Source organism: Heloderma suspectum, chromosome 1 (genome assembly GCF_057233095.1).
Source record: "Heloderma suspectum isolate Gila_16-S chromosome 1, 16-S_ref, whole genome shotgun sequence".
Classification (NCBI taxonomy): Eukaryota; Metazoa; Chordata; class Lepidosauria; order Squamata; family Helodermatidae; genus Heloderma; species Heloderma suspectum.
Genome location: NC_139458.1, coordinates 251,919,960 through 251,933,037, shown reverse-complemented (window position 1 = coordinate 251,933,037; position 13,078 = coordinate 251,919,960). Strand labels below are relative to the sequence as shown.

Below are 13,078 nucleotides of genomic sequence, written 5' to 3'. Positions count from 1 at the left end.
GTGCTTTTCGCACTGCCAAGAGTTCTAGTGTGTAGATATGCAGTGCCCTGTTGTGCCTCTGCCAAAGACCTTGAATCTGAAGAGGCCTGTAATGGGCTCCCCATCCTAGCCGAGATGTATCAGTCACCAAGATTCGAGATGGTGGCATTGATGTGAATGGCATACCCACTGTAAGATTGCTTGGTTGCGTCCACCAAATCAAACTGCTCACTACATCGTCTGGTCCTACTAGCTACACTCTCTGGGCATTGTCCTTGGGATAGAAAGATTTCAGAAACCAGTTTTGCAGGCACTGCATGGGGAGTCTCACCCAAGCTACGACATAAACCGTATATGCCATCAGACCCAGAAGTCTCTGGATTTGGAAAGCTGTTGTCCTGTGGCAACGAGAGATCTTGTGAGCAAACGTCCAGCATCTGTCCTTAGGTAAGTAAGCCCTCACAGTCATTGCATTTAGTACTGCACCGATGAAGGGGATCACCTGAGTGGGTTCCAATCTGGATTTTTCTTCATTTATTATTAGTCCCAATGAATTCAATAGGTTCATGATGAGTAGAACTGCTTGAGTAAGAAGATGTTTGGACAGCGCCACTACTAACCAGTCGTCTAAGTGCGGGAAGATCTCGATGCCTCGAGTTCGAATGTATGCACACACCACTGCCATGCATTTGGTGAAGACACGTAGTGCAGTTTCCAAACTGAAAGGGAGAATTGTGAACTGGAACATTTGATCTCCCATCACAAAGCGAGGGTACCTCTGATAATATTCCCTGATGGCAACGTGGAAATAGGCATCTTTGAGGTCCACCAAGGCAAACCGTATACTGTGAGGAAGAAGAGGGATAACAGTCGCTAAAGTAGTCATTCAATATTTTCTTGTCCTGATGAAGACATCGAGGCCCCTGAGATCCAGAACAGGACAAAGTCCTCCATCTCTTGATTGCTTCCTTCGCTAAAAGCGTAGTTGTCTCCAATGTAAGAACGTCCAAAAGTGGTGTAATGTGGATGGTAATGAGCGGACGGAGGATTTCGAACTCCAAGCGCTATCCCAATTGAATGATGTCAAGGACCCATTGATCTGATGTTATGGCCATCCAATTTGGTAGAAAACGGCATAGGAGGGAACCGAAAATGGGAAGTGTAGCATCAACGTGAATCTGACACCGGGCTAAGTCAAAGGTGTCATTTAGAGGAATCATCCCCCTTGGAGCAAGATTGATGGAAATGATTGGCAGGATGTTGTTTCCTCCGAGGCTGCTGTTGATAGAATTTGATGGTCATTATCCTGGTATTGGCGCGGTTGCTGGAACTGTTGTTGTCTAAACCATCTCCTCTGTCTGTATGATTGTTGGTGGTACTGCTGCGAAATTCCCATTTTCTTAGTGGTATTCTTCGCTTTCTGAATGGCATCCATCACCTCATCAGTTTTGGAATTAAAGAGGCCTTCTCCATCAAATGGGAGATCCTCTATACATGACTGAGCCTCTGGTGTCAAGTCGGCAGACCTGAGCCAGGCGTGTCTGCATAGGGCTACCACTCCCACCATCACCTCTGGTTCACAGTCAGCCTGGTGTAGGGCTACCACTCCCACCATCACCTTTGGTTCACAGTCAGCCTGGTGTAGGGATGTCAGAGAATTCCGCCACAGATCTCGGTGAGGCCGAATGCCAGTGCATTCGGCCCCCCGAACGCCGTGGCGGAACGGCCTGCCAACCCCCCCCGCGGATCCCCCCCAGGACGAGACTTACCTGGGGTGGATCTTCCGGGCGGCGGCGGCTGTGGCGGCTGCAGCGGCTGGTCTTCCGACCGGCTGCCGCTGCCGCCATTTCCAGTCTTGTTTAAAAAAAAAAAAAAAGACGTGATAGGCTACGTAAAGATTTACATAGTAAATCTTAATAAAGATTTAAGTAATAAAGATTTACGTAGCCTATCATGGCTGGGTTTAAAAAAAAAAACATGATGTGATAGGCTACGTAAATCTTTACGTAGCCTATCATGGCTGGGTGGGTTAAAAAAAAAACAACCCCGCGTACGCAAATGGTGGCGGCTACGGCCGCCGCCATTTGCGTTCCTTATTTTTGGCCGTCTTAGTCTACGTAAATATTTACGTAGACTATGACAGTGAAAATAAAGGGGAACGCAAATAGCGTAGCGGGCGCTATTTGCGTCCCTTTTTGAGTCACCGTTTTAGCCTACGTAAAGATTTACGTAGGCTAAAACAGTGAATCAAAAAGGGACGCAAATAGCGCCCGCTACGCTATTTGCGTTCCCCTTTATTTTCGCTGTCATAGTCTACGTAAATATTTACGTAGATTCAGATGGCCAAAAATAAAGAGCGCAAATGGCGGCGGCCGTAGCCGCCACCATTTGCGTACGCGGTTGTTGTTGTTTCCCCAGAGCCCTCTGCGGCCGGAAATCCGGCTGCGGACGACTCTGGGCGGGGCGGGGCCTGGCCAGCTGCTCTGCGGAGCTGCCGCGGAGCACAGCCGGCCATCGAGGATTCCGGGGGGGAGGAATGGATCGCCTCCCCCCCCGTCCAGGATTCCGGGGGGAGGGACGGAACACCTCCCCCCCCCCATCAACATAATCCGCGAAAGGTAAGTCACTTTCGTACATCCCTAGCCTGGTGATGATTACCATTAATCTGTCGCCGAGATAACTTTACCGCTTCAGTTTGGAAAAGATGGGCAAGTTCTCTCTGGTCCTCTGGGAGATAATCACACAAAGATCCAATCTTTTCCCACAAGAAAAGTTGGTATCTTGACATCATGGCCTAGTAGTTAGCCACGTGGAGGCCAAGTACACACAAGGAATAAATTCTCCTGCCCAGTAAATCCAAACTGCGACCCTCCTTATCAGCTGGTGAGGTGTGTATCTTCTGGGATTTGACTTGTGATGATTCTACTATAACAGAATTTGGGTGCAGATGTGTGAACAAAAACTCTGCACCCTTCTCTCCCACCTTGCAGAGAGATTCTAAACGTTTTGACATGGGAGCCATTGAAGATGGGGCCTTCCAGGATTCCTTAATGGTATGAAGCAGCGTAAGAAGAAAAGGAATGGAAACTGGAGCCGAAGCTTCCACGTACACTAGATCAAAACCCGGGTCTTGTAACTTCTCAGCCAGTTGTTGGGTCTCAATTCCTAACGACTGTGCCATCCTTAGTATTTGTTCGGTGAAATGGTAAAGATCTTTGGAAGGCACGGCTTCTTCATGTACCCGTACCGCACTGTATGGGGAAGAGACTGAGGGCAGTACTGAGGATACAGACGTTGAGTCTGAAAGATAGTCCTCAATGGACTGCGGGGACGAAGCTGCCCCTTGATCATTATTTTTCTCCTACTCCTCAGGTGTTGGGCCACATGGAGGTGGGAGAGGATGCAGCAGAACCGATCCCAAGGTTTCAGAAACTAGTGATCCGACGGTCTTATTGCAGGCTGTGTGTGTTCCCTCAAGGAGGTTGAGCGCACTGGGACTGGTGGAGGAGGCAAAAAGGGATCCGTTCAAGGTGGCCTTGAAACCGTTGCTGAAGGTGCCAGACAGTACCGAGCAGATGTTGCTTCTAAATACCTTGTCTAGTCATGGAAAACATCACGGTGATAATGCCAATCATTGTACTGATAGTGCATCTTGGGCAGAAATGACCATTCACCATATCTGTCCTAATCGCATATTGGTGAACGGGATCTGTAGCCAACATTCCTCTCATAGCGGTCACAGTAGGGTATGCCTGATCTTTCAGAATGAAAGGAATCTGGTGAGGTATCCTATACAAGCACCCCCTCAGTACCGGAGGAGACAGGTGTATTTGAGGCAGTGAACCGTGAGGAGCTATCGGTGGCAACGCTTCTCTGATTTCGCCTTCTGATGTTGATGCGGTGTGTAGCAACTCAGGCAATGATACCGAAGGTACTCTCAGTACCAACAGCGAAATCAATGGAGCTCTCTGTATTGGACAGTCCAAAAGTGGCGGAGGCAGAGGGATCAAAGTGTGACGCTGAACAGCAGACTGAGAAGGAGACGCGCGTTGTGGTCTTTGTTTTTCTTCTTCTTAGGGGTCTCAGACACTGATTTAGATGCCCTTGGTGTCTTAGCCTTCTTAGACAGCTTTTTTTGCTGTAGACATTGTCAAAGACCTGCCTGGGGTGGGTGGATCAGTTTGACCTGTGGTTACAGTTGTAGACTTGGCCCGCTCCACAGCCAGGGATTGAACTTTCTCTGCCATTGCCTGGGGCTGAGAGGCAGAAGGCTTTGAGTGCACTGAATCAACAGCCTCCAAGGCTTTCTTTGACAAAATCGCTTTTAAGCGGTCTGATCAATGACACTTAGTTTGTTTAGTAAGATTCATACAGTGTTGGCAGGTCTCCACCACATGAGATTCCCCCAGGCAAAACAAACAAAGAGAATGCCCGTCAGTGGGGGGCAGTTTACTGCCACACTGGATGCACTTACGAAAAGGGCCCTTAACGGCCATGCATCCCCAAGCAGCGATCAAAGATCGTGAAAAATACAACACTAACTCTAATCTACTTTTGTTGTTGTTAACAGAAAGAAGCCAAACATGAAAGAAGGGAGAGAGAAAAAAGCTCCTAATGACCTTAGCGAAAAGCCGAAAAAAGAAAAGTGCTAATGAGACATCCTTACAGTAAGGCGGTTGAAAGAGAACTGAGGAAACGGGCGAGAACCTGCGGGGATATGTGCAATTGATGGTGGGGGAGGGTTCCAGCCAAAAATGTTTTCCTCAGATAGAGAATGTTCCCGAACGAGGCTCCACGCAGGCACAGAGCCCATATGTGTGATGCACAGAGAGAAGGAGTAGTAGTAGTAGTAGTAATATAAACAAGCATTTAATTTAAAATGCCAATTAAGGCAAAGACCTCTTTCAAACTTTATATAGGGGAAACAAAATACACATTGTCCTGTAGGCCGATTCGTATTTCTGAAACATGAAATTAAATCAAACAAGTGATTCCTCCCTCCCCTCAAATAAATTATGCTGTCCTTGGCTCTGTTTGATGAACAAAGGTGGTTATGGTCACAGTGCTTTTCAGTGATGCATCTAGAGGTTATGACAATGTGCTCAAGACTGGGCATGTCTCCATAATAGACACAGATGTGGTAGACTAAGTTCAAGGATGGTCAGTGCGTACCTCCACATGGTCATTCTTATAGTAAGTGTTCAGGGTTTAGGGTGGTGCTTGGGGACAGAGATGGTTTGCTCTGTTTTGATCAAGCATAGGATGGTCCTTTTGCATTGAAACCATCTTACATTTATGAACCATTCCATTATGTTAAAGCTACATCTATTTTTCTCTAAATCAATCACTAACTTGCACACCTAGTTTTCAAGTAGGGTAACTATTAACATGCAAAATAACAAAGTCCTCTAGATCAGCCTTCCCCAAGCTGATGCCTTCCAGATGTTTTGGACTACAACACCTATCATCCCTGACAACTGGCATTGCTGATTAGGGGCTGATAGTTGTTGTCCAAAACATCAGGAGGGCACCAGCTTGGGGAACACTGCTCTAGATTATGGCCTATATCTCACCGAGGTGGGCAGGCTGTGCCTGGGCTCTACCTCTTCAGACTACAGGTGGGTGCTCAGATGATTGTATTTTCTTCCGTATAATAAAAAATCCTGCACATATAAAACTAGAGGTCAGGGAAAAGAGTCCTAGCTTAACTTTCTCCTTGATATCTTACTTCTGTATGTGCATGGGGTTGCTGTTTTTGTAACAAAGAAGCATTCAATCAAGTGAGTTCTTACCTGCAGCTGAAGTGATACTAAGGTTGCCAATCTCAGTCAGAAGTAGCCTGCGTTGTCTTGGCTGTTTTTCCCCTAATTATTTCCTAACTTCCTTCTGAGCTCTATGCAGAATGATTTGTTCAACATGTAATATTCTAAAAACAGGGAGTGGGCAGAAGCACGAATAAATGGACACCAGCATTATTAAAATGATGTTATTTATAATCCTCTTCAACTTCCATTAATGTGTGGCAGTCCTGACCTCAACGCTACTAGGGCATCTCACTGTTTCTTCATTCTCAGTCCAGTCGATTTTCTCATGTCAAAGAGGGTGAAGTGCGCTTTTAGTTGCCTAAAAGGCTACAATTGCCTAGCAACTACAACATTCATATTACTCCCTTTTCATTGACCTGAGAGAATAGTTAGACTGAAAATAAGGCAGCTGTGCACCCAGAAAAAGAAGCAAAACCATCGTGCCTGCAGGTGGCTTCTCAAGGCCTGTCTCTGAAAAGGGCTCTCTGTCTCTTAATAATGTGCAATATTTGCCTCACAGACTATGTAGACTATGTATTAGCATGGCTAGCTTCTGCAGCAAAAATTGACTGGAATCCTTCTCACTTTCGTATAGGCATTTGTGTGTGTGTGTGTGTGTGTGTGTGTGTGTGTTCATGCATCAGAGTTTATTACATTATTTTAACATCAGTCTGTCCAATGCTAATAAAGAAACAAATTAAATTCAGCAGAAAACATTTATCTGGGTTAGGGGGCATATTTCATTTCCAAAAGCAATTTTGGACCTAGCTGGATATAGCAGTAAACACTGGTAGTACAGGTATGATAGGTAACATAATATGATAAATTACCACTGGATTCATTATAAGTAGTGTGGCAGCATTCATATGCAGAATGCTAATAAAGAGTGCATTGCAATTTAGAAGTTCATGCAAACCATTTATAGTGCTATAAACAATATGTAGTCTTAACTAGATTTTAGGCTGCTTACACACACAAAAAGGACTACTAAACCGTCTGTGTGTGTGTGTGTACACACACCAAAGAACTCCCATAGGTCATACAAGGTCTATCCAGATGTCAACTAAGGAAAAGTGAAGCTACTGTACAAACCATACCCCTAGCAAATGTGCTCATTGCTCCTGTCCTACTTACTTTAATTCAACATATGCTTATATGTTGAATTGGGTTGTGAGGTGTCCCATGACCCACCCTCTATTGCACATTAGCTGCGTTCAAGTTTCTGCAAGAGCCAAAAATGGGTAAGGAATGGCCTAGAGCCAGGGTAGGCAACCTGGCACCCTCCAGATGTTTTGGACTCCAACTTCCATAATCTCTGACAATTGGCCATGCTGGCTTGGGCTGATGGGAACTGTAGCCCAAAACATCTGGAGGGAACCAGGTTGCCTACTGCTGTCCTAGAGCCTATAGTTCCCAGCATAAGCCAAGGTCCCCATGTTTGGTTCCACTGCTCTCCAAAACTAAATATAGTTTTTCCATGTATGACTAATTTTTCTTCTGATAATGACAGAAACAGACATGTACGTAATATAGGATGTTAACTTGTGAACTGATCCCCTTGAATGTTACTGTACTTCCGATGCTTTGATATGTAAAAGTATTTTTAAAACTTTCCTGGCTGTACAATGGGCCAAACTACAAAGTACATTAAACACACACTTTTATGTAGCATGCTTACAGCTGGCCCTCTGGTGTAGATTGGGACACCAGCAGCAAATAGCTCCTCTGGGGGGAAGAGCAGCTTGGGAGTTAAACTGCCCTTCTGTCATGCCGCAATCTGGATCCCCCCGCTTTCCACCCATAGCAAGCTAAATTTAGCCATTGTGGTGGTCTGCAGTGCTATGGAGTGGTTTGCTGCCGAATTTCAATAGTGAATGGGTGATTTGGCTTTTATTTTTTAGGCGCCCCACAGACTGTGGCCCATGCTGGGGATCCAGAAAATGACCTTGAAGGAACATTAATTTATTTTTTATGTATTACGTTTTTATACTGCCCAATAGTTGAGGCTCTCTGGGCAGTTCACAATTAAAACCATAAAATACGACATGACAAGACACCATATAAAACTTTTAAAAGTTTAAAATTACTACACATAACCAAAATAAAACCCAGCAGCAGTTACAGCCCAGGGAAAGCCTGTGTGAAAAGGTGTGTTTTCAGGAGGTGCTTAAAAGATGTTATATTTTCTACCTCCTGAACTGCACAAGGGAGGGTTTTCCAGAGGGTGGGTGCCACTACTGAGAAGGCTGCGTCGAGGTTTGTCATGGTGACATTCTGTTCGCTTTGGAATGACTAGCAAGGCCTCTTCTGAAGATCTTAAATGTCATCTGGGGGTATATAAGGGAAGGTATCCTGGTCCCAAGTTGCTTAGGGCTTTATATGATAATAACATTCTGGAAGATACTGTAAGGCTAAGCTCACAGAATGTTCCTTTAAGGCCATTTTCCCTTGCTTTTTATCTGGCTTTTCCCCTAGATTAATAACAAGAACAACAGCAATTCCACATACAGCATCACTAAGTTCTAATTAGTACAGTAATTTTGCATTCCATTAGCAACCTTGAAATTGATAGGGTATCTTACTCTGTGTTCTGAGACAAAAATCTCCATAAAAGCATTGTCCACACCAAAGATGATTTTCCAGCTGTACAGAAGCTCAGCTGAGTAACATCTGGCAGCATTTATGAAACATTCTCATCTTGTGAGACCAAACACCGCTGTAAATTTCAGCCACCCTTGCCTCTGAGAAATGCTAATAATGAAAACTCAAAGGATAGCAATAATTCTTGGTGTTGATGAGGTGGATGTGTTTCTGACTACCCAGAATTAATAGCAGGTCCCAAGTCCTAAAATAACAGCCATCACATAGAAATATACCTGCAAACAAATAAGCATCCCTCCTTTAGGTTTAATTTGTTGTGAGACAACAGTAGTAGCTCTTCAGGACAAGCTAGACAGAAAAGTAATTTTGAATTATTCCAGGTATTTTAAAATGTTATTCATGTTTAGTATATCTAGACCATTTAAATGTTATCTTTGTACAGATCAGCTGATTAACCAAAAATTTAATAAGCAAAAAGATCTCAAAGAGATCTTTTCCTGCATTGAGGTTGGGGTTTTTTGTTTTGGCTTTCTCTTCTTTAGAGCTCCTATACACTGGAAAAAACCCTAGGAAATCTGATTGAAGGCAAAAGGAGAAGGGGGCGGCAGAGGATAAGATGGCTAGATAGCATCACTGATGCAATGAATATGGACTTGAGCACACTCCAGGAGAGAGCGGACGACAGGAAGGCCTGGCGTGCTATGGTCCATGGGGTCACGAAGAGTCGGACACGACTTAACGACTGAACAACAATAACAAGAACTCCACCATCAGAAATTAGGAACAGTCACACAGGAGGAAAGGCAAGAAAGAAAACTGTTTGAACTGGAATTTTTACAAAACTCGCTTGATTAAAAAAGCAAGTGCCAGGATAGTACAATAGCATTTTTCTGGCTCAACATTTATTACACAGTACCTTCCCATAAAAGTGAAAGAGAACAATTTCCATTTCTCCACACAGGAAAGTGGAAACTCATTATTTCTTATACTTCCACCCTGAATTCTTCACCCAATGGGGCTCGTGGAACAGCTTTTAGAACATCCTGTTTTAACCCAGTACTTGTTAAACTTTTAGAGCTCCAGTCCCTGACTAAACTTACTCTGAGTATTTGAGTTGTCTAACTCAGCACCAACCATCTATTGGTGAGTGTACAGAGTCTTTCATGCACTTGTGTGCATGCTGTTTGCTGTTCAGTATAAGGATCTTTGGATTGAAGAATTAATCCAACAATGGCATTAGAAGAGGAATGGAAACGGTTGTCTCTGACTCCTCCGAAAACCACACAGGAGAATATCATTCGAACAAAGCAGCAAGCAATTCTTTGGAAACAGAATTGGGATGATGGTATAGAAGCAGTTGTCATCCCTACAAATCTAACATAGATCGGTGAGGAACTGGGACGAAGGCTCCATTTGCCTCAGGATCCCATCCTTTCCCTACAACTTTGCAACCCCCCAGCCCCACCACTACAGGAGCGCTGTGCTCCCAAAGAGGGGCACCTCAAAGTTGGAGAACCATTCAGGTAGCCCACAGTTAAGGTTCGGATCAAATATTAGCACATCGGGACTCCCCTTTTATATATGTGAACAGATTTGCCCAATTTGTTTACACAAGCTCTTTCTTCACAAGTGTCATTGCTTGCAATATCAAGGGGACATGTGTTATCTTTTTATTCATGGTTGTAAATTTTAATTCATGAAATTGAAGCAACCAATCAACTACGGCTTTAATCTCACACTTAACGAAGCTGCTTAAATCCTATTGAAGTCAACTGGATTTACATGCCATACGACTATGATTAAAATTGGGTTATATTCATGATGTAAATGCTTACAAAGATGTATTTTTAAAAGGTGCTTTCTAGATGGACGGAAGCCATCTGACCCAGAGAAACTGAGGGAAAACCAATGGTCACATGTGCATATTGTGTGGTTAATAATAGAATAATAGTTCACAACTGATCAATTAAAAATCACACCATGGCCTGGCAGCAATAAACTTGGTAAGTTAAACCAGCTTTTAGAGACCAGGATCTCATGCTCCCTCCCCTGCTCTTCTCACCCTTGCCTCAGATTCAGCATGGTGACTGTTGCCAGCTCACATTAAAATGAAACCAATTATGTCGGTAAAATTGATCGTGCCTGATTTTAAGCAGTGCCTGCAGTTCTGTAGCCTGCTCTTTAAGCCATGATTAATTTCCCCCTGTACCAGGCCCAACCTCCTGGAGCAGATTTGGAAGGCGTACGAGAGGAGGGGGCTGCAGGGGGCTGAGCACAGGGAAGCCCTGTTCCGCTGGTGGAATGACAACACTGGATCCAACCCTCTAGTTCTTCTTTTTAGCAGATATTCCAACTTTGAGTATTAGTAGAGAGTATTCCAGGTACAGCCCTACTGATACTTTATAAACAGGTGCTAATATTTGCTATTCTGACTAGATTCCAAATACAGCTAAGAAATGAATTTGCTGTGTGTGCATTGGTGTCACAGCAGAAAATAATTGCCAAAAGGATCAATAGAACTAAAAAGGTGCCCATAACTGAAAATTTCCCTTAGGGTTCTTCCTATTCATCCAAAGTTCTTTAGATGGATCCTTTTGTCTATCTCCACAGGTTACTACAGAAGTCACATGCTGTAACTTCCGTTTCTACCTGCTGTTTTGACTTTCTCTGTGCACCTTAATAGTTAAAGTGCTTTAAGTATCAATCTCCACTATTCCGTTCTATTCTAACTCCTCATCTTATCCAAACACACATTTCTACTTCATGGGTGCCTTGCCCTGATTTCTGAAAGCAGAGTGTGGAAAGTGTCAAGGCCAGGAGATATTCTTGTAAACTAACCGCAGGCACATTAAAAGAGGAATATTTCATTATTAACAATTAAAATTTTAGTTCCCATCAATGTGTGCTATATAGCACCTGTAATATCCACCATCAGAAAGAGTCTTTGTCCGTGGATGAACCCCAAGATACAGACGCCTCAATAAATACCAAGTTGCACAACATACTTGTCATACTTCCTTCAGCTAGAAGAGTTACAATTTGGTTTACTGAAGATTACCTACCATACAGCAGCAAATATTCTGCCTTGTCCTGTGTATAAGTTGTACATTAATGGATACCACCTCTGCTTGATAATGTTCAGAACTGACAATGTTAAGTTTGTGGGTATTTATTGAATCAAGCATTGAGAGAATACTAGTACATCTACAGGAAGAAAGGTTTTTCTTTATACTTTTAAAAAGTTGGAAGGTGCAACCTGAGCATAGAGGTGGAACAACTGGAGCACACTACATCAGTTACATTATTATGTTGCAGATGTGATGAAAGTTCCTTAATTATCATCCAGTGATGAAACTCATAGCAGCGTAGGCCTAACATACCAAAGGGAATAACATATCTCTTACCATGATTTCCAAGCTTGACCAACAGCAATCTCTTGCAATGTCATGACATCACTTTTGGTGGCTGCATAGTTCTATCCATAGGAGGTAGAGAGGTGTTATATTTACCTGTTTCATTCATTTAAATTTGCTACTTATATATGCCTAACAGCTTAGAAATTTAAATGCTTAAATTTGCTCACCACAGTTGCAGATGAGAACCTACTCATAATCTAAAAAAAGTATTAATTTTTTTTTAAGAATGTTCGTATTTGATTTGCTATCTTTATGCAAATGAATACATTGCTAAAGGGTGTTTTTTATAAACATATTCTGCACTTTACTATCTGCAAACACTATACTTAATGCTACAAACATCTATGATCTAAATCCTGTGTCTGTATACTTAGAAATTTCTGAAAATGTTTACCTTTGGACTGTGTGATTTTCTATGCTCAATTTCTGCCCTTAGGTGAATGAATTTATACTTGTTCCTTTGGAAATTGGAGCAGAAAGGTCTTCCACACAGTTACAGGGCAATGAAATAAAAACACAGCTCCATCATACTTAAATATGCTTGACAGACTGATTTTTAAACTATTAACTCAAAAGCATCTGAACCTTCAAAGGCTACTTAGAGTTATTCTTCATTGAGAACTAAAACAATTGGGTTTTCATAAAGTACTGATTTCTAATACTATGCTGTCTCAAATTTACTCTTTGTTTAGAGAAGAAAGTAATCTGGATGAATTACCTAGGATTTATTTTAAAATGCATGCATCCTGACTGTCTAGAGACCCATGACAGAGTGCTAGTGCAGACATAATACTAGCAGCTGCAAAAGCTGGGTTCATTCAGAGTGCCATAGGGTTTGTATTAACAATGGTATAATATCTGCAATGACCCTAATGTGTGTGCAGATTTCCTACATCCTTTGACTCTCATGTGTTTTATTCAATCTCACCGTAAAGTTGGTGAAGAAAATAACACACATTCTGAACAAAGAGGATTCACTGATCCACTGAATTCTACCAAACAATTACCCCTCTTATATTCTTAAGTCTATCCTGGTGTGTGGAAGTCTCTGCACGTTTAGCATATTTTCTCCTGGTTTCCAAGTGCTGAGGAAAATATGAACATTGGAAGTTCATTATTACAAACATGAATGAAAACAAGTGTGGGGTTCCTTTCCACTTAAAGATATGCCCAGCTTCACTGCAGATCTCCCCTGACCTCTCCCCTATAGTATAATGATGGGATGAGCTACCCCACCTATTTCACACCAAAACCTGCTGCCGATGGGGGAACACACAT

The 13,078-nt window shown here is 43.0% G+C and overlaps 1 protein-coding gene across 4 annotated transcripts in view; it reads right to left on the bottom strand.

The window, feature by feature from the left end:
* The window catches only part of KIF16B (kinesin family member 16B), a 156,128-nt gene that overhangs the window by 27,008 nt on the left and 116,042 nt on the right, over nt 1-13,078 (bottom strand). Inside the window, exon 25 of one of the 4 annotated variants that reach the window (XR_014786291.1) lies at nt 11,789-11,859. The exons of 2 other annotated variants lie outside the window; for them this stretch is intronic. Coding sequence is in view for 1 of the 2 variants with exons in the window: in XM_084824060.1 (XP_084680186.1) it covers nt 11,785-11,859 (75 nt within the window). In the remaining variant the exon portion in view is untranslated. Of the gene's footprint in view, nt 1-11,695; nt 11,860-13,078 lie in introns of those variants that run through there. One more of the 4 variants, XM_084824060.1, reaches the window with a different exon arrangement.